Source organism: Mauremys mutica, chromosome 17 (assembly GCF_020497125.1).
Source record: "Mauremys mutica isolate MM-2020 ecotype Southern chromosome 17, ASM2049712v1, whole genome shotgun sequence".
NCBI lineage: Eukaryota > Metazoa > Chordata > Testudines > Geoemydidae > Mauremys > Mauremys mutica.
The window spans coordinates 15,716,897-15,737,004 of NC_059088.1; the positions used below are offsets into that span (position 1 = coordinate 15,716,897).

Here is a 20,108-nt window from a genome sequence, read left to right on the forward strand (position 1 = left end):
CAAATCACATCACAACCCCAGCGTCAAGTACCAAGGGATTGTGGGACAGGGCAGGGCGGTGAGGAGGAGGGTGCAGGGGTGGCAGAGGGCTGCTGGGGGGTCTTACAGGGAGGTGATGTCGGGGGGCAGTCCTCGGGGGACCCCGTCTGTCCTGTCACATAGGGCGTTGTCCTGGGTGCAGCTGCAGACGATGGGGCATTTCCACCTGGGGGCCCGGTGCCGCTCACCCCCCGCAGCCACCAACAGCAGCAGCACAAACAGGGGGGCACAGGCCCAAGGTCCCCCCCAGCCCATTGTCTGGCCCAGGGGTCGTGGGCTGCTCCCCCCTATACAGCCCTGGGACCCTCTTTACACTGGGGTCCTTCTACCTATCCCTGAATTCCTGCTATGCAGCTTTCTGCCACCCCTCTATCCCCTTCTCTATCCACCCCTGTATCTATCCATCTACCCCCGTATCTACCCCTCTATCCACCCCCGTATCTATCCATCTACCCCCGTATCTACCCCTCTATCCACCCCTCTGTCTATCCAGCTACCCCCGTATCTACCCCTCTATCCACCCCCGTATCTATCCAGCTACCCCCGTATCTACCCCTCTATCCACCCCTCTGTCTATCCAGCTACCCCCGTATCTACCCCTCTATCCACCCCCGTATCTATCCAGCTACCCCCGTATCTACCCCTCTATCCACCCTCTGTCTATCCAGCTACCCCCGTATCTACCCCTCTATCCACCCCCGTATCTATCCAGCTACCCCCGTATCTACCCCTCTATCCACCCCTCTGTCTATCCAGCTACCCCCGTATCTACCCCTCTATCCACCCCTGTATCTATCCAGCTACCCCCGTACGTGTCCCTGTATCTATCCCTCTATCTCGCCATCCGCCCCTGGTTCTGTCCCGCTGTCCCCCTGCGATCTGGGTCAGTCCGTGCTCCCCCGTCCCGCTGTGCCGGCGGCCGTCCCTTCCCCTGTGAGTGGCAGTGCTGCCAGCCAATAGCTAGTCGGAGATGGGGAACGGTGGGGGAGGGGGGTGTTGACCAGGGGCGGGGCAATAAGTAAAGAAAAGGTGGGGAGCAGCTCAACACGGGCCGGACACTAGGACTCCTGGGTTCTATCTCCGCTCTGGGAGGGCAGTGGGGTCTAGTGGCTGAAGGGGGGGGGGTGGAGCTGGGATCCAGGACTCCTGGGTTCTATCTTCGCTCTGGGAGGGCAGTGGGGTCTAGTGGCTGAAGGGGGGTGGAGCTGGGATCCAGGACTCCTGGGTTGTATCTTCGCTCTGGGAGGGCAGTGGGGTCTAGTGGCTGAAGGGGGGTGGAGCTGGGATCCAGGACTCCTGGGTTCTATCTTCGCTCTGGGAGGGCAGTGGGGTCTAGTGGCTGAAGGGGGGTGGAGCTGGGATCCAGGACTCCTGGGTTGTATCTTTGCTCTGGGAGGGCAGTGGGGTCTAGTGGCTGAAGGGGGGTGGAGCTGGGAGCCAGGACTCCTGGGTTCTATCTCCGCTCTGGGAGGGCAGTGGGGGGGTCTAGTGGCTGAAGGGGGGTGGAGCTGGGAGCCAGGACTCCTGGGTTCTATCTCCGCTCTGGGAGTGGGAGAGGGTCAGTGAGTTAGAGCAGGGCTGGGCGCCAGGACTCCTGGGTTCTAGCCTGGCCGTGGGAGGGCTGAGCAGCTGCCTGGGCCATTCCCTGTTTGTGCCAAAAAGTGAAGTGCTGTGTGTCATGGAAACAAACCATGTGGCTGGAGTGAGGAGGTGGGGGTCACCCTTGGGTGATGGTGGGGGGGGGGCAGGTTTGTATAATTTTTGGTGGTGCCCAGAACGGGTCAAAGTCCTACCCTCCTCCCCCACATACACCTGCCTCAGGCTCTAGGAGGGAGTTTGGATGTGGGAGGGGTGCCGGTGCTGGGCGTGGGCTCTGGGCTGGGGCAGGGGTTTGGGGTGCAGGAGGGGGTGTGGGGGACAGGCTCTGGGAGGGAGTTTGGGTGCTGAGTGCAGGCTCTGGGCCGGGGAGGGAGTTGGGGTGCAGGAGGGGGTGTGGGGGATGGGCTCTGAGAGGGAGCTAGGTGCAGGCTCTGCACTGGGGCAGGGGGTTGGGGTGCGGGAGAGGGTGAGAGGTGCGGCACATATCTTGGGTGGCTCCCGAAAGCGACCCATACACCCCTCTGGCAGTGGCTCCTACGTGGGGGGCTGGGGGGTCTATGTGTGTCACTGCCTGAAGGGACCACCCCCACTGCTCCCATTGGCTGCAGTTCCAATGGCAGAGTCGGCTCTCGGGGCGGGGGCAGCACGTGGAGATACGCCCCCCCAGGGGCTGCAGGAACATGCCAACCACTTCCAGGAGTGGTGCACTGCATGGAGCGAGGGCAGGCAGGGAGTGACTGTAGCCCCGCTGCGCAGCTGCTGGTGGCGGCAGGGGCCCCTGGTCCCTTTAAAATCACCTGGGGTGGCAGGCAGGGCCGGGGGAGAGACCCCTCCCTGAACATTGGTGGAGCCAGGCCCCTGGGCCCTGAATATTCCTGGAGCCCGGGCACCACCAGCCCATATAACTCGCCGCCCCGGGGGAGGGGGTGGAGTTAGCTGGTGAGGCAATGTGGCCTGCAGTACCCTGCAAAGTGAGTCACTTCCCCCCACCAGCTAACCATATATCCCACTCAGCACCACCAAGCTACACTCACAGATGCAGGCTCCACCCACAACCCCAGGACACTGCCATTACAAAGAGCTAACAGGTGGTGTCAGTAGGGTTCAGAGTGAACATCCACGTGCTTGATGACCAGACGCCCTGTCAGGGCTGGGACTGCGTAGCCCCATCCTACACCTGCTGTTAACCCTCTGCTGGCTGCAGAGTAGGATAATGATCTGCCATTGCTGCCAGTTACCAGAGTTACCCTGTACCCTCCGGACCATAGGACCCCACTCTCCTCCCAGAGCCAGGGAGAAAACCCAGGAATGCTGACTCCCAGCCTCCCCTGCTTTGATCCCTGGAGTTGCACCAGACACGAAGAAAGCCTCATAGATGGCGGGAACTGAGGGGTGCAGGATTGTCACAACCCCTAGTGTAGACAGGGCCCGTGTCCGAGCCCAGAGAGGGCAGGGCTTGTGGCTGGTTAACCTCCCCCACCCACATCCCATCCTCTGCTCCAGGCAGCGAATAGGACATGGGGCTTTCCCCTCTAGGGGGCACCAGCTCTGGGAGGGCAGTTGGGGCTTGTTGTTCGAGTGGGGAGGGGCACTGGGAGCCAGGACTCCTGGGTTCTATCCCTGGCTCTGGGAGGAGAGTGGGGTCTAGTGTTTGGTGTGGGGCTGGGAGTCAGGACTCCTGGGTTCTTTCCCCAACTCTGCCTTCCCCCTCCCAGGCTGGTTCCTAATCTTCCTGGTATCACAGCTGTGCCCCCTCACCCAGAAATGCCTGCTCAGATGCTCAGCGCCAGGGGTGGATGGGGGGGGCGCAGGGGACAATAGACCCAGCTGTCTGGCTGCCCGCCAGTCCCTGGGAGTGGGATCCCAGCCCGGAGCTGGCATTTCCCCTCACACAGGGGCCTTTGTCCTCTGATGTGTGTGTGTGTGAGGGGGGAATCTGGGTGGTGGAAACACTCCCTGCAGGGAGATGCCCGGGGCACTGGGGGGTGAAGGGGGAAGGAGGCTGCAGCTGGGCAGGGGGATTGGAGGTGTGAGCATGGTTGGGGGGATGGGCCCTGACAATGGGACCCACAGCTGGATGGGTGGGGCGGGCTGGAGTGAGGCTGAAAGTGTGTGTGTGTGTGTGTGTGTGTGTCCCTGCTGCCCCCTGCTGGAGGAGACAAGCCCTGCTGGGTGGGGGTGGGGGAGGTGGCACCCTGTGCTTTCTTCCTGAGTGGGGTTGTGATCAGTAACCAAGAGTCCTGACTCCCAGCCCCACTGCTGTAACTACTAGACCCCACTCCCCGCCCAGAGTCTGAGCTCACATGTAACTTGGCTGTGCTAAGCTAGTCAGTGACTCTCTGTGTGTGTGTGTGTGTGAGAGAGAGAATGGCAGAAATCTTGTTAGGTTTAATGACCACCCGACTCCTCTCCTTCCTGATCAGGATCCCAAAGCGGCAGGACATTAACATTATAACATCGTCCATCCCCACATCACTCCCCGCCCCGCCCCACCCCACCCCACCCCAGAAACACAACCTCTCCCCTCCTCGGAAACTGCTGGATTTTGTGCTTTGAATGGATTTGTGATTCCACATACGCAGCCACCTCTGGAGCAAGGCACCTGCGAAAAAGACACACAATGCTGCATGGGGATGGCTCGTCCGCCCTGAGATGCAGCCACTGCTGAGTTGGGGCAGCTGGGGAGCAGCCATTTAGGACAGGAAGTCCTACCCAACCTGTGTCAACCAGGAGCTAGAACAGGCAGTGTGAGCGGGGCTCTGACGCTGGGGTTCACGCTGCAGCGTGGCCTATCAAACTGCCTTCATGCCTTGGGGTCTTTACGGGCCATGAAGGGGCAGGGTCCAGCATCTGTCCCAGCCCTGGAGGGGGGTGCATGGAATAGGAGGGACGGTCCTGGCCAGTGGTCACCCACAGTTCGATTCCACATGGGGGCAGCAGTGGGACTCAGAGGGGGGGGAGCTGCCTCGCAGCAGCACCTTCTCCCTCCAGGGCCTGCAGCAGCCCCCCGCCCCAGTTTAATGACCCCCAGCTCCTCCCTGGCCAGCCTGCAACCAGGAAACAGAACCCACCCGGCCGGGCTATGCACAGGGACACGTCACCATCCCAGTCACCCCGACACACTGTCCCCCGAACCGCCACACCTGACAGTCACACTGATACCCCGACAGCCATAGCAATACCTCAACACACTGACACACTGTCACCCTTACAGCTACACTGATACCCCGACCCACTAACGTGCTGTCACTCTGAGAGCCGCACCAATACCCTGATACACTGACACGTTGTCACCCCGACAGCCACACTGATATCCTGATACACTGACATAGTCACCTGGCAGCCACCCCAACACACAGCCACACTGACACCCCAGCAGCCACACCGATACCCCAACACACTGACACTGTCACCCTGACACCCTGATACACTGACAGAGTCACCCGACAGCCACCCCAGCACACACAGCCACATTGACACCCCAGCAGCCACACTGACACTGTCACCCTGACAGCCACACTGATATCCCAGCACACTAGCACTGACAGCCACATTGATACCCTGGCAGCCACACCAATATTCTGACAGCCATAGTGACACACTGACATGCTGTCACCCTGACAGCCTCACCAATATCCCAACACACTGACACTGTCACCTGACAGCCAAACTGATACCGTGACACACTAACACACTGTGCCTCTGACAGTCACACCAATATCCTGACACACTAACACGCTGTCACCCTGACAGCCACACTGATACCCCAACAGCCATAGCAATACTCGGTCACACTGTCACCCTGACAGCCACACTGATACCCTGATACACTGACATAGTCACCTGGCAGCCACCCCAACACACAGCCACACTGACACCCCAGCAGCCACATCGATACCCCAACACACTGACACACTGTCACCCTGACACCCTGATACACTGACAGAGTCACCCGACAGCCACCCCAGCACACAGCCACACTGACACCCCAGCAGCCACACTGACACTGTCACCCTGACAGCCACACGGATACTCCAATACACCAAGCCAAGTCCCACACAGCCCCACCCACACACCATCACACGCCCCACAGCCACATGGACACGCTGACCCCAGGGGCACTGACAGAGCCACACCCGCCCTCCCCGGGGCTGCTTCGTCCCCCCCCCCCCCCCCGATCCCGCTGTGGGGGGGGGCAGTTCCGAAATTCTGCCTGACTTGCCACCCTCCGCCCCCTTGCTCCGGACCCACCCCCACTGCCTGGTCCCCTCCCCCATTCCCTCAGTCCCACCCCCCCGCCCCGCTCCGGGCCGGGCGCTCCCCGCTGTCCGGTCCCGCACTCCGCGTTCGGCCCGGCTGACAGCTGCGAGGGGAGCGGGGTAAGGGGCGGCCAGAGGGCGCGGGGGGGACGCGGCGGGGGGGAAGGGGAAAGTCCCGTGGGGGGAAAGGGGCGGATCGGATCTGGGCAACGGGAGGGGGCGCTCTGCCCCCCAGGGAGGGGGGTTTAACCCCGGAGGGGTCTAACGGGGGGGGTCTAATCCCGGGGAGGGGGGGTCTAACCAGGGGGTTCTCTAACGGGGGCTCTGCCCCCAGGGTGGAGCCTCTAACCACTGGGGCTCTGCCCCCCAGGGAGGGGAACCTAACCATGAGGAGGGGTCTAATGGGGGTCTAATGGGAGGCTTCCCCCCAAAGAGTGGGTCTAGCCATGGGGGGGGGGTCTAACAGGGGGTCTCTGCCCCCCAAGGAGGGGTTTTAACCTCAGGGGGAGGGGGCTTAAAAGGTGGGCTCTTCCCCCCAGGGAGGGGGTTTTAACTGGGGGGTTCTAACGGGGGGGCACTGCCTGGGGGATCTGACCCGAGGGAGGTGGGACTAACCCTGGGGAGGTCTAACGGGAGGCTCTGCCCCCCAGGAAGGGAGGTCTAACCACAAGGGGGCACTGCCCCCCAGGGAGGGGGTCTAACCACAGGAGGTTCTAACGGGGGATGTCTAACCCAGGGGAGTTTTGGGGGTGCACAGATGGCCCCCAACTCTGCCCCAGGGACCCATCTGACAGGCCTGCTCCAGAGGCAGTTGGGAGGCAGCTCTGCCTCCTGGATCTCGGGGTCTCCCCATAGCCAAGTCCAGCCATGACACCAGCTCCCTCCCCACTGGGCCTGTGGTGCCCAGTGGCAGTGAGTTCCACAGGCCAATGATGGGACAAATGGCCCCATGTCCTTGGGCCAAGAGACTGGTGGGGAGACCCCCATGGCCTGGCCTGTCCCACTGACGTGGCCCCCCCCAGCCCCTCCCCCAGTGACTCCCTTGGGGCTTCTTTCCAGGTGGCAACCAGCACCTGGTGACAACTGTGTGGCCAAGGGAGCAGTGGCAGGAGGAGAATTCAGGGAGAGGGATGGGGTGAGGGGGTTGTGGGGGCAGTAATGGGGTAGGGATGTGGCACCAGGGTCAGGGGTCCTAATGCTGGGTCGGGGGACTCTCCTTCCCTCCTGAGCCGTGGGGGGCGGGGGGGACACCCATCTCCCAGCCTGGCACAGAGCTGCCTGTGCAGCCGGTGGGGGAGTTGGAGGTGGGATCCAGCCGCCCTGGTGTCCCACCGGCCCCAGAAGCCCTGCCCCAGGCCCGCCTCGGGCCAGTCACACATGGCAGGACTCTAGGGCTGGGGTCTCAGCCCAGGCCGGGAGCCCCCCTGGGGCTGGTAGCAACCTGGGCCCAGCTGAGATGTGAGCCGAGCTGTGGGTGCTGCATGCCAGGCCAGCTGAGTCAGGGGTATTTATACTCCAGCACCGTGGGGCCCGGGTATATTTAGACAGGCTGCCGGGGAGCGCAGAGACCCACCAATCCCAGCCAGGGCTAGAGGGGGTGTCTGGCAGCTCTCCTCAGAGACGGGGCACAGATAGAAGGTGAGTAGGGGGCTCTACTTTAACCACTAAACCCCCTCCGCTCCCAGAGCCGGGAGAGAACCCAGGAGTCCTGGATCCCAGCCTCCCCTGCTAGTCACACCACGCAGGTCCCTTATCGAGAGCTCCCATCCTGTCCGGGGCTTGTCAGGCAGCCAACCCAGCCGAATTTAGCTGCCTTAATCTCTGCCCCTGAGCCAGTCCCCGCGGCCCACGATAACGCCCTGTCCTGCTCAGCCGCCAGCGAGAGGCCCAGGCCCGAGCACAGGGGTAGGTGCAGGGAGCTGCGGGTTGGGACTGAGGGTCACTGGACGAGCTGGGGGGAGCCCAGGGCTGGGATAGCAGGGGCTGAGGGGCAGGACTGAGGGGCAGCAGAGCTGTGGGTGGGGGCAGCCCAGGGCTGGGGATAGCAGGGGCTGCGGGGTGGGAGTGAGAGGCACCGGTAGAGCTTGGGGGAGCAGGGCTGGGATAGCAGGGGCTGCGGGGTGGGAGTGAGGGGCACCGGTAGAGCTTGGGGGAGCAGGGCTGGGATAGCAGGGGCTGCGGGGTGGGAGTGAGGGGCACCGGTAGAGCTTGGGGGAGCAGGGCTGGGATAGCAGGGGCTCCGGGGCGGGAGTGAGGGGCACCGGTAGAGCTTGGGGGAGCAGGGCTGGGATAGCAGGGGCTGCGGGGCGGGAGTGAGGGGCACCGGTAGAGCTTGGGGGAGCAGGGCTGGGATAGCAGGGGCTGCGGGGTGGGAGTGAGGGGCACCGGTAGAGCTTGGGGGAGCAGGGCTGGGATAGCAGGGGCTGCGGGGCGGGAGTGAGAGGCACCGGTAGAGCTTGGGGGAGCAGGGCTGGGATAGCAGGGGCTGCGGGGCGGGAGTGAGGGGCACCGGTAGAGCTTGGGGGAGCAGGGCTGGGATAGCAGGGGCTGCGGGGCGGGAGTGAGGGGCACCGGTAGAGCTTGGGGGAGCAGGGCTGGGATAGCAGGGGCTGCGGGGTGGGAGTGAGGGGCACCGGTAGAGCTTGGGGGAGCAGGGCTGGGATAGCAGGGGCTGCGGGGCGGGAGTGAGGGGCACCGGTAGAGCTGGGGGGAGCAGGGCTGGGGATAGCTGGGGCTGCGGGGCGGGAGTGAGGGGCACCGGTAGAGCTGGGGGGAGCAGGGCTGGGTAAAGCAGGGGCTGCGGGGGGGGAGTGAGGGGCACCGCTAGAGCTTGGGGGAGCAGGGCTGGGATAGCAGGGGCGGCGGGGCGGGAGTGAGGGGCACCGCTAGAGCTTGGGGAGCAGGGCTGGGATAGCAGGGGCTGGGGGGCGGGAGTGAGGGGCACCGCTAGAGCTTGGGGGAGCAGGGCTGGGATAGCAGGGGCTGCGGGGCGGGAGTGAGGGGCACCGCTAGAGCTTGGGGGAGCAGGGCTGGGATAGCAGGGGCTGCGGGGGAGTGAGGGGCACCGGTAGAGCTTGGGGGAGCAGGGCTGGGATAGCAGGGGCTGCGGGGCGGGAGTGAGGGGCACCGGTAGAGCTTGGGGGAGCAGGGCTGGGGATAGCAGGGGCTGCGGGGCGGGAGTGAGGGGCACCGGTAGAGCTTGGGGGAGCAGGGCTGGGGATAGCAGGGGCTGCGGGGTGGGAGTGAGGGGCACCGCTAGAGCTTGGGGGAGCAGGGCTGGGATAGCAGGGGCTGCGGGGCGGGAGTGAGGGGCACCGCTAGAGCTTGGGGGAGCAGGGCTGGGATAGCAGGGGCTGCGGGGCGGGAGTGAGGGGCACCGCTAGAGCTTGGGGGAGCAGGGCTGGGATAGCAGGGGCTGCGGGGCGGGAGTGAGGGGCACCGGTAGAGCTTGGGGGAGCAGGGCTGGGATAGCAGGGGCTGCGGGGCGGGAGTGAGGGGCACCGGTAGAGCTTTGGGGAGCAGGGCTGGGATAGCAGGGGCTGCGGGGCGGGAGTGAGGGGCACCGGTAGAGCTTGGGGGAGCAGGGCTGGGATAGCAGGGGCTGCGGGGTGGGAGTGAGGGGCACCGGTAGAGCGTGGGGGAGCAGGGCTGGGATAGCAGGGGCTGCGGGGTGGGAGTGAGGGGCACCGGTAGAGCTTGGGGGAGCAGGGCTGGGATAGCAGGGGCTGCGGGGTGGGAGTGAGGGGCACCGCTAGAGCTTGGGGGAGCAGGGCTGGGATAGCAGGGGCTGCGGGGTGGGAGTGAGGGGCACCGATAGAGCTTGGGGGAGCAGGGCTGGGATAGCAGGGGCTGCGGGGTGGGAGTGAGGGGCACCGGTAGAGCTTGGGGGAGCAGGGCTGGGATAGCAGGGGCTGCGGGGTGGGAGTGAGGGGCACCGGTAGAGCTTGGGGGAGCAGGGCTGGGATAGCAGGGGTGTGGGGTGGGAGTGAGGGGCACCGGTAGAGCTTGGGGGAGCAGGGCTGGGATAGCAGGGGTGTGGGGTGGGAGTGAGGGGCACCGGTAGAGCTTGGGGGAGCAGGGCTGGGATAGCAGGGGTGTGGGGTGGGAGTGAGAGGCACCGGTAAGTTTGTGGGGGGCAGGGAAAGGCTAACAGGGGCTGCGGGGCGGGAGTGAGGGGCGCCAGCAGAACAGGGGTGCTGCGGGATCTGGGCAGAGGCAGGCCCCGGGGTGCTGACATGTAGTGGCCGTGGGGCATGCAGGCCGGAATGTTCTCTGCTCTGTGGGGAATGGCCGGGGGGGCGGGGAGGGGGGTGCAGCGCTGGGGAGGCCGAGGCGTAACTCGGGGTTACGGGCGCCCAGTGCCAGGGATTAGGCTGGCAAATGCAAATCCCCTGGGTTAACCCTTTATTGGCTGAAGACAAAGCAGGGACAAAGGGGGGTGGGTATTTACACCCCCCCATATCTCAGAAATGGGTCCTCTATCTGGGGGGTAGAGACCACAGAGATCCCCACTCCCCTTCCCACCATGTGTCACTGCTGGCAGGGGGCTGGGAGCCAGGACTCCTGGGTTCTCGGCCAGCTCTGGCAGGGGAGTGGGGTGCGATGGTTGGAGTGGGGGGGGGGGGACAGGGATGTGTAGCTGCAGGCTGAGCAGCGCTGGGTGGGGAGATGAGGGGGAGCCACCCGCCCCCCCCCAAGCGCAGAGGGAGGCTGGTGGGACTCAGTGTCCAAAAGGTGTGAGGCCAGGCCCAGGGTCCTCTCTCCTGCCCCCTCCTCCCACCCTGGGGTCTCCTGGGTTGGTGGGGGGGCAGGGTTATCATCTGCAAACACTGCTGGCAGGCTGGGGGGGGCACAAGGCCACATCTCTATGGTAACAGACCTTTGGCCCCCAGCAGACTCACCAGGCCGGGGCTGGGTGTGAATGACCCTGGCCCTGCCCCCAATCCTGCCATGGATTGTACCCCTGCCATAGCCCCCCCCAGTGCCTTCCATCCCATCCCCCCAGACTCCCCCCAGCCCTGCCACAGCTCCACCCCCCCCACTACCCCCCACCCTGGCCCTGCCATAGCCCCACCCCCAGTGCCTTCCATCCCGTCCCCCCAGACTCCCCCCAGCCCTGCCACAGCTCCACCCCCCCCCACTACCCCCCACCCTTGCCTGGCCCGGCCCCACCCTTTCCCTGCCCCTCAATACACCCCCACCCCTGCCACAGAACCAGCCACCAGCCCTGTTTCTTCTCCCCAGGACCTCCCACCCCAGCCCTGCCCCCTGTACCTCCCCACCCCTTCCATGGCCCCCCCAGGACCTCCCACCTCAGCCCTGCTCCCTGTACCTCCCCACCCCTTCCATGGCCCCCCCAGGACCTCCCACCCCAGCCCCTGCCCCCTGTACCTCCCCACCGCTTCCATGGCCCCCCCAGGACCTCCCACCCCAGCCCTGCCCCCTGTACCTCCCCACCCCTTCCATGGCCCCCCCAGGACCTCCCACCCCAGCCCTCCCCCCTGTACCTCCCCACCCCTTCCATGGCCCCCCCAGGACCTCCCACCCCAGCCCTGCCCCCTGTACCTCCCCACCCCTTCCATGGCCCCCCCAGGACCTCCCACCCCAGCCCCTGCCCCCTGTACCTCCCCACCGCTTCCATGGCCCCCCCAGGACCTCCCACCCCAGCCCTGCCCCCTGTACCTCCCCACCGCTTCCATGGCCCCCCAGGACCTCCCTCCCCAGCCCTGCCCCTTGTGCATACCCACCCCTTCCATGGCCCCCCCAGGACCTCCCACCCCTGCCCTGCCCCCTGTACCTCCCCACCGCTTCCATGGCCCCCCCAGGACCTCCCACCCCAGCCCTGCCCCCTGTACCTCCCCACCGCTTCCATGGCCCCCCCAGGACCTCCCACCCCAGCCCTTCCCCCTGTACCTCCCCACCCCTTCCATGGCCAACGCTGGACCTCCCACCCCAGCCCTACCCCCTGTACCTCCCCACCCCTTCCATGGCCACACCAGGACTTCCCACCCCAGCCCTGCCCCCTGTACCTCCCCACCGCTTCCATGGCCCCCCCAGGACCTCCCACCCCAGCCCTGCCCCCTGTACCTCCCCACCCCTTCCATGGCCCCACCCCACCTCCTGTGTCCCCCCACCCCAGCCCTGCCCCCCAGAACCCCATCCCCACTACCTCCCACCCTGGCCTGGCCCTGCCCCTCAATACACCCCCACCCCTGCCACAGCCCTACCCCTCAGTACCTCCCACCCCACCCCTGCCAATCTTCTCCCTCCCTGGCTGCTCCTGTTCCTGTGTCCACTCCCTTCGCCCCCTGACCCTCTGTCCCTTGGTGTCTCAGCAGGACAGACATGGGGACGCGGATCCTGCTGCTGTTCTGCTGGGCCCTGCTGGGAGCCGCCAGTGCGGGTGAGTGCCGGGGGCAAGAGGACGCAGCGGAGCCCCCAGAACCTGGACCCCAGCCCCAGGGTATATGGCATGTCACTGGGGACACAAGGCTGCCAACCCTCCAGGATTGTCCTGGAGTCTCCAGGAATCAAAGATAACGGCATGTGGTGAAACCTCCAGGAATGTATCCAACCAAACTTGGCAACCCAATGGGAGAGAACCCAGGAGTCCTGGCGCCCAGCCCCCCCTGCTCTAACCACTAGACCCCTCTCCCCTTGAGGAGAGCACCCAGGATAGCTCCAGCCCCCCTCCAAGCAGTGGATCAGGAACTCGGGGTGCTGGGGTGTGGCCGCACCCCGGCTTGTAGTGGTTTCCCCCATGCACAGGGTTTGCAGTTTGGTTCAGGGCTCCAGCCCCATCCAGCGCTGCTGGGCTCCAGCTGCTCCCCGGCTGGCTGTTCTCGCCTCGCCCCCTCCTCCCAGGCTCTGGGTCACTGGGCGGGGCTGGGGCTTTTGTGCCCCAACCAGCTCGCAGCTTGGCGGGAGCCCAAATTGCAGTTTCAAAGACCTCCGTCCACCCACTCAGCGGGGGGGACATGGGAGGCCGCCAGTATGGGGAGCACAGCCTGGGGGAGCCAGGAGCGGGGGGAGCGGGGGGTGCGTCTGGAATCCCAGCAGTGGGGCGGGGGTGGGAGGAGTCCCAGAAGCGGTGGGGAGGGGGGGGGGACGACAGCGGGGCGAGTGGGGAGGGGAGGAGTCCCAGCAGCAAGGAAAGGGGCAGTGGGGAAAGTGGGGAGGGGAGGAATCCCAGCAGCGGGGGGGAGATCTAATCCCAGCAGTGGTGATGGGGGGGTGGGTGCCTTGGGGAGGTCTGGGATTCAGGACCCCTGGGTTCTAATCCCAGCTCTGCCCCAGACACCCTGTGGGACCCTGGCACCCATTCCCTGGGCCAGCCAGTCCCCCACCCTGGGGCTGGATGGGAGCCAGCACCCCCTGGCGGGCCCCAGGAGGTGAGGAGAGTAGGGCTCCAGCAGCTCAGCATGTCAGTGCAGGTGTTCACTGCGGTGCCCGAGGGGCTCCCAGGTCAGCGTGGGGGGGGGGACCCCCCAACAATTAGAGGATTGGGCCAAAAGAAATATGATGAGGTTCAACAAGGACAAGTGCAGAGTCCTGCACTTAGGACGGAAGAATCCCATGCACTGCTACAGACTAGGGACCGAATGGCTGGGTAGCAGTTCTGCAGAAAAGGACCTAGGGGTTACGGTGGACGAAAAGCTGAATATGAGTCAACAGTGTGCCCTTGTTGCCAAGAAGGCTAATGGCATTTTGGGTTGTATAAGTAGGGGCATTTCCAGCAGATCAAGGGATGTGATCATCCCCCTCTACTCAGCACTGGTGAGGCCTCATTTGGAGTACTGTGTCCAGTTTTGGGCCCCACACTACAAGAAGGATGTGGATAAATTGGAGAGAGTCCAGCGGAGGGCAACAAAAATGATTAGGGGGCTGGAGCACATGACTTATGAGGAGAGGCTGAGGGAACTGGGATTGTTTAGTCTGCAGAAGAGAAGAATGAGGGGGGATTTGATAGCTGCTTTCAACTACCTGAAAGGGGGTTCCAAAGAGGATGGATCTAGACTGTTCTCAGTGGTAGAAGATGACAGAACAAGGAGTAATGGTCTCAAGTTGCAGAGGGGGAGGTTTAGGTTGGACATTAGGAAAAACTTTTTCACTAGGAGGGTGGTGAAGCACTGGAATGGGTTACCTAGGGAGGTGGTGGAATCTCCTTCCTTAGAGGTTTTTAAGGTCAGGCTTGACAAAGCCCTGGCTGGGATGATTTAGTTGGGTTTGGTCCTGCTTTGAGCAGGGGGTTGGACTAGATACCTCCTGAGGTCCCTTCCAACCCTGAGATTCTATGATTCTATGAAACAAGCAGCCGCTGGGCAAGGGAAGAGTTGGTCCGTCTGCCTAGCGCTGCCTGCACCAGGCTGGGGTCGGCGTCACAGGGGCGGGGTGCACCCCTCAGAAATGTAGCTACTCCAGGGGAAGTTTTCACTTTAGACCAGGCCTAGGGGCCAGGACTAGGCTTGGGAGTGGGGTCTAGTGGTTAGAGAAGTGGGAGGGGACTGCTGGGCACCAGCAATCCCGGATCCTGTCCCTAGCTTTGTGGCGGGAGATCAGGACTCCTGGGTTCTTTCTTTGGCACTAGGAGGGGACTGGGGCCTAGGGGTTAGAGCCGGGGGCGGGGTGGGGCACAGAGAGGTTAGAGGGCACTCGGTGTCTCTGTAGCATCCCGGAATCCCAGGACAGAGAGATCCTTAATGTCCGTCTCTCTCTCTCTCTCTCTCTCTCTCTCAGAGCCTCCCAAGGAGCACGACCCCTTTAACTACGGTGAGTTGGAGGGGCCCAGGGTGGGCGGTTGCTGAGCTAGGCCAGGAGCCTCTGACCAGGTGCCGGCACCTGCTGGGAGGGGGGTGGAGGGTGTCTGCCTGGGGCACTGAGATTAGGTCTCTCTTGGGTGCCAGCTGCAGCATCTCCGAGCAGTGCACGTCCGCAGTGACACGCACCCAGCAGGGCCCAGCCCCTCCAGCAGGGGGCGGCAGGGACACGCACAATGCACATGGACAATGGTTGTGCAGCCGTGTGTCTCTTTTGGGGGGAGGGGCAGGTCCCATCTCTCCCTGAGTCTGTCTCTCCCCCCAGACTATCAATCCCTGAGAATTGGAGGCCTCATCTTCGCCGTCATCCTCTTTCTGCTGGGAATCCTCATCATCCTCAGTGCGTATCCAGCGCCCCCTGGAGGGGAACGGCCCCGGGTCCCGTCCCCCTGAGCCAGCCAGAGAGGAGGGGGAGTTTGGGGGGGCTGGTTCCTCTGTGTGCTGCCCCTGGGGCTGAGTCGACACCAGGTCCCTTCAGCCCCATAAATCTCATCCAGCGCTTTGGCTCCATCTGTATCTGCAGGCGGGGGCGGGGGGTGTGTGGTGTGTGGCTAACCCCCACTGTTCCCCCAGCCTGGTTTCATTAACCCCTTGCTGCCCAGCCTGCTGCTACTCAGCACCCCCGAACCTGCCAGACCCTGCTCCCCTCCTGGAGCCAGGATAAAACCCTCCTGGAGTGTCCAGCCCCCTGCCCCTGCTCTAACCCACCAGACCCCACTCCTCTCCTAGTGCTGGGATAGAACCCAGGAATCCTGCGCCCGCTGCCCTGCCCTGCTCTGCCATATCGCTGCCAGGGGGTAGTTACTGTTCTATCTTTTCTAGGTCGACGCTGCCGTTGCAAATTTAACCAGCAACAAAGGTAAATCCCACCCCCCCCACACCCCGCCAGCAACGCACCCTAGGGCTGGGACAGGAGTGGGGGGCTCTGGCAGAGCTGTGGGGGAGGGGAGCTCAGTGCTGGGTTGGGAGTGAGAGGCACGGGCTGTGGGGGACCCATGTAATGCTGCTGTCCCCCCAGGACTGGTGAGCCAGACGAGGAGGAAGGGCCTCTCCGAAGCTCCATTCGCCGTAAGTCCCAGGCACCCCGCAGCCTCCCCCTGTGTCGGATTAACACCTGGGCCCACGGGGCCTGTGCCCAGGGGCCCTGGTCAATCTGGGGGCTCCTGCAGGAGCGGCAGAACCTGTGTAGAAGGTGGGGGGGCACCAGTGCCTGAAGTGTGGCCCTGCCCCCTGCTCCTCCTCTCCCGCCCGGGGCCCGTGGAGCCTGGGTCGCTTGTGGGGAGTCCCGGACCCTCCACCTGCCCTGGGGGTGGGGACCCGAGAGCAGCCCCCGGCCTGCCCCCCCGGGGGGAGCCACCCTGGGCAGGCGCCATGGTCAGATACCGCTAGGGGGTGGGGACGGGCAGGAGCAACGCAAGCCCTCCGTGTCCAGGTCACTTTCCCCACCTGGGCGGTGCTGCGAGGCATCAGGAGCTGCTGCTCTCTGCCCTCCCCTTACCCAGCCCAGGTGGGGAAAGTGACCTGGCTGCAGGGAGCTCCTGGCTCCCCCCTTCACAGCCCCTACGGGGCCCGGAGGAGCAACGCTGGAGGGGGGAGGGAGCAGCAGTGCCGGGCGCTCCGTGCAACCGGCTCAGTTTCCCCATGTGGGTGCAGAAGGGAGTGCGGGGGTTGGGGTGCAGGGGGCACAGGGCAGGGGTTGGGGGGGTGGAGGGGCGTGCAGGAGTGAGGGGCGTGGGGGGCACAGGGCAGGGGTTAGGGGCGCAGGAGGGGAGTGCAGGGGTTGGGGTGCAGGGGGCACAGGGCAGGGGTTGGGGGGGTGGAGGGGAGTGAAGGGGGTGGGAGTGCAGGAGCACAGGGCAGGAGTTGGGGATGAAGGGGGGCACAGGGCAGGGGTTGGAGGCATGGGGGGCACAGGGCAGGTGGTGAGGGGCATGGGGGTCTCAGGACAGGAGTCGGAGCGCAGGAGGGGAGTGCAGGGGTTGGGATGCAGGGGGCACAGGGCAGGAGTTGGGGGCGTGGAGGGGCGTGCAGGAGTGAGGGGCGTGGGGGGCACAGGGCAGGAGTTAGGGGCGCAGGAGGGGAGTGAAGGGGTTGGGGGTGCAGGAGCACAGGACAGGAGTTGGGGCGCAGGAGGGGAGTGCAGGAGTGAGGGGCGTGGGGGGCACAGGGCAGGGGTTAGGGGCACAGGAGGGGAGTGAAGGGGTTGGGGGTGCAGGAGCACAGGACAGGAATTGGGGCGCAGGAGGGGAGTGAAGGGGTTGGGGGTGCAGGAGCACAGGACAGGAGTTGGGGCGCAGGAGGGGAGTGCAGGGGTGTTGCCGGCACGGAGTGCCCGAGGACAGCAACAGTGGAGGTTCGTTGCCCGGTGCGCTTCGCTCCAATAAACACACCAAGGTGGAGAAGCAGACAAAGTTGATTTGAGATCTCAAAGCGGGATGCCAGGAGACAGACACGTCTCAGATCAAGCACACAACTTCAGGCAGCTTTTCTCTTTTTATACATAACTTTAACTAAGCCTCTTCTATTCCCCCCCACTCCCCCTCTCCCCCCACCTTTCATTGCAGTTGCAATTACATTAAGCAGTTAAGTCATACTTGGTGGCAACCAGTCTAGCTCGTTAGTAACCCTTCTGTGAACCGTTATCTTGTCTGACTTTCTTTGATCTGTTATTTTGCCCCTTAGCCAGGAGCAAGCAGGCCTCATTATTACCTTCTGGTACAGGTGTTGCACCTGATAACCCGCTGTTACACGTTCCATTCTCTGTTGCTGGCCTGTTAGGTCAATTAAAGTTCAAACACGGACGGGCTTTGGTTAGACATGGAATAACTTTGGTTCATTCAGGCCTAGTGCAGAAAGGCTTCATTGACACTTGTGGTCTTCCACCCTCCCGAGTTACCTAGTTACCTAGATTTATGCCTAATGACACCAACAGGGGTGAGGGGCGTGGGGGGCACAGGGCAGGGGTTAGGGGTGCAGGAGGGGAGTGCAGGGGTTGGGGGTGCGGGAGCACAGGGCAGGAGTTGGGGGTGCAGGGGGGCACAGGGCAGGGGTTGGGGCGTGGGGGGGCACAGGGCCGGGGGTGCAGGGTGGGGGGGGCACAGGGCAGGGGTTGGGGCGTGGGGGGGACACAGGGCAGGGGGTGCAGGGTGGGGGGGGCACAGGGCTAGGGCAGGGGTTGGGCGCATGGAGGACACAGGGCAGGGGTTGGGGATGCAGGGGGGCACAGGGCAGGGGTTGGGGGCATGGGGGGGACACAGGGCCGGGGGTGCAGGGTGTGGGGGGCACAGGGCTAGGGCAGGGGTTGGGCGCATGGAGGACACAGGGCAGGGGTTGGGGATGCAGGGGGGCACAGGGCTAGGGCGGGGGTTGGGGATGCAGGGGGGCACAGGGCAGGGGTTGGGGATGCAGAAGGGGAGTGGGGCCAGGGATGATGGGGGGTGGGGAGCCTGTGGCCAGTGTGGGGGGCACATGCCCACGGGGGCCAGGGGCACCATTTTCCCTAAGGTCAGCGCTGGGCGGCTCTTACCAGGGCCTGGCTCCAGCTTCTGGCCTGGCTTGGCCTGGCCAGGGGGTGGGGCCGAGGGGAGGGGGAGAGAAGGAGCCGGGGGGGGCAGGGTGACTGGGAGGCCCAAAAGTTCTTTGTGCCAAGGGCCCCAGTAATCTACCTCCGGCCCTGGGCGGCTCTGAGTGACACACGCTGGGGGAGGGCGTGGCCAGGATGCCGGGGTCCTTTCCCCACCCCCCGCAGGGCTGGGCTGTCTAGGATCTGACCCCAGATCCCCCCAGGCAGAACCTCGCCGCAGGCACCTGACTCCTTGGCTCTTCTCCACAGGTTTGTCCACCCGGATGAGATAGGCGGGCCCAGAGGCTGGTGAGTGGGGCAGGGGGAACGGATGGGACATGGGTCCCTTCCCCCCAAGGGGGCTCCAGCAGTGCCCACTTTGTGCCAGGGCTGGGCCCCGGCACCTCCGGGCTGGCTGCATTCGTTAGGAGTGTTAGAAAATGCCGTGAGCCTCTTTCACTCCCAATTAAAGGCTGGGCACTGGCTCTCATCTGGCCCCAGGGTGGGGGGCTGGCTGGCGTCGGGAGGTGGGGAATGGGGCCTGGGGTTTTCCCCTTGGGGGGGTGCCGGCTCCTATGAGTTCTGTGGGTCCGAATTCCCACTGCGGCAGCCATCACATTACATAGAGACCAAGGTTGGGAGCCAGGACTCCTGGGTTCTATCCCCTGCTCTGGAGGGAGAGTGGGGTTTAGGGAGTTAGAGCAGGGGGGCTGGGAGCCAGGACTCCTGGGTTCTATCCCCTGCTCTGGGGGGAGAGTGGGGTTTAGGGAGTTAGTGCAGGGGGGCTGGGAGCCAGGACTCCTGGGTTCTATCCCCTGCTCTGGGGGGAGAGTGGGGTTTAGGGAGTTAGAGCAGGGGGGCTGGGAGCCAGGACTCCTGGGTTCTCCCTGGGGTGGGGCAGTGTTGCTCATTGTCCATACATAATCCCTTCCCGTTTGCTCTCTGTGCAGGTCTCCCCAAGGCGCAGACCCCTCCCTGGATATGAAGAGTGACCCCCTCTTCCCCCGCCCCATGCTGCATAGCCGTAGCACGTAGCCTAGCCCAGGGCCCCACGCGCTGATTGCAGCCCGCAGAATCTGAGCCAGCCAGCAGGGGGCAGTAGGGACACACACACGGCAGGTCTCATCCCCTCCAACAGGGGACAGTAGGGACACACACACACACAGACACACACACACACACACCCAGCAGGTCTCATCCTCTCCAACAGGGGGCAGTAGGGACACACACACACACAGACACACACACACACACCCAGCAGGTCTCATCCTCTCCAACAGGGGGCAGTAGGGACACCCACACGCAGCAGGTCTGAGCCCCTCCAACAGGGGCAGCCGAGACACACACACACAAACACACACACACACAGAGCGCAGGGCCTGTCCCCTCCAGCAGGGGGTGGCAGGGACGGACAGACAGACACGCACACCTGGCAGGTCTGATCTCCTCCAGCAGGGGACAGCAGAGACGTACAGAGCAGGGCCTGTCCCCAGCAGCAGGGGGACACCCCCCATTCTAGGGGTGCTGCGGTGCCCAGAGCCCTGTGTGTGAGGGGTGCAGGGAGAGGTGACTGTGGGGGGCGGTGGCAGTCGGGGTCCCTGTTGAAGTGTCCATCATGGGGCTGGTGTGGGAACAGCTGGCTCCCACCCCTGGGTCAGGGCTGATCCCCTCCAGCAGGGGCCAGTCGAAACCCCCTCAGCCCCTGCACGTGTCCCTGTGTCCAGCCGGGGGCGCTGGCTGTAGTTGCTGGCCGGAGACGGCTTCCCAATAAACGCTACCTGCCCCCCAGCTGCCTCCTGGCAATTACTGCCTGGGGCGGGAGCCGCCGCGTCG

The 20,108-nt window shown here is 64.4% G+C and overlaps 2 protein-coding genes across 7 annotated transcripts in view; one reads left to right on the forward strand and one right to left on the reverse strand.

The window, feature by feature from the left end:
* The window catches only part of LOC123351809 (leucine-rich glioma-inactivated protein 1-like), a 49,405-nt gene that overhangs the window by 8,185 nt on the left and 21,112 nt on the right, over positions 1-20,108 (reverse strand). Inside the window, exon 1 of one of the 2 annotated variants that reach the window (XM_044991459.1) lies at positions 107-441. The exons of the other annotated variant lie outside the window; for it this stretch is intronic. Coding sequence (XP_044847394.1) covers positions 107-294 — 188 coding nt within the window. The 5' untranslated portion in view covers positions 295-441. Of the gene's footprint in view, positions 1-106; positions 442-20,108 lie in introns of those variants that run through there. 2 annotated transcript variants of the gene reach the window in all.
* On the forward strand, positions 5,891-20,063 carry FXYD1 (FXYD domain containing ion transport regulator 1). Of its 5 annotated transcripts, XR_006574067.1 has the most exons (9): positions 5,891-6,017; positions 12,236-12,300; positions 14,634-14,666; positions 14,979-15,053; positions 15,536-15,572; positions 15,732-15,781; positions 18,546-18,584; positions 19,226-19,394; positions 19,467-20,063. XR_006574067.1 is itself a non-coding variant. In XM_044991468.1 (8 exons), exons 2-7 carry the CDS (start codon positions 12,243-12,245, stop codon positions 18,566-18,568), a joined length of 276 nt encoding a protein of 91 aa, XP_044847403.1. In that variant the 5' UTR covers positions 5,891-6,017; positions 12,236-12,242; the 3' UTR covers positions 18,569-18,584; positions 19,226-20,063. The 5 variants fall into 5 exon arrangements, 4 of the variants coding, with proteins under 4 accessions (XP_044847403.1, XP_044847405.1, XP_044847404.1 ...); XM_044991468.1 differs by having other exon boundaries at positions 19,226-20,063; XM_044991470.1 differs by lacking the exon at positions 5,891-6,017 and adding an exon at positions 7,447-7,535 and having other exon boundaries at positions 19,226-20,063.

Excerpts from the sequence above, each read along its gene's own strand:
- FXYD1 (XM_044991468.1), top strand. The coding sequence starts at position 12,243 with ATGGGGACGCGGATCCTGCTGCTGTTCTGCTGGGCCCTGCTGGGAGCC. Across the intron at positions 15,054-15,535 it reads GGGAATCCTCATCATCCTCA|GTCGACGCTGCCGTTGCAAA; the intron begins GTGCGTATCCAG and ends TATCTTTTCTAG. Across the intron at positions 15,782-18,545 it reads TCTCCGAAGCTCCATTCGCC|GTTTGTCCACCCGGATGAGA; the intron begins GTAAGTCCCAGG and ends TCTTCTCCACAG.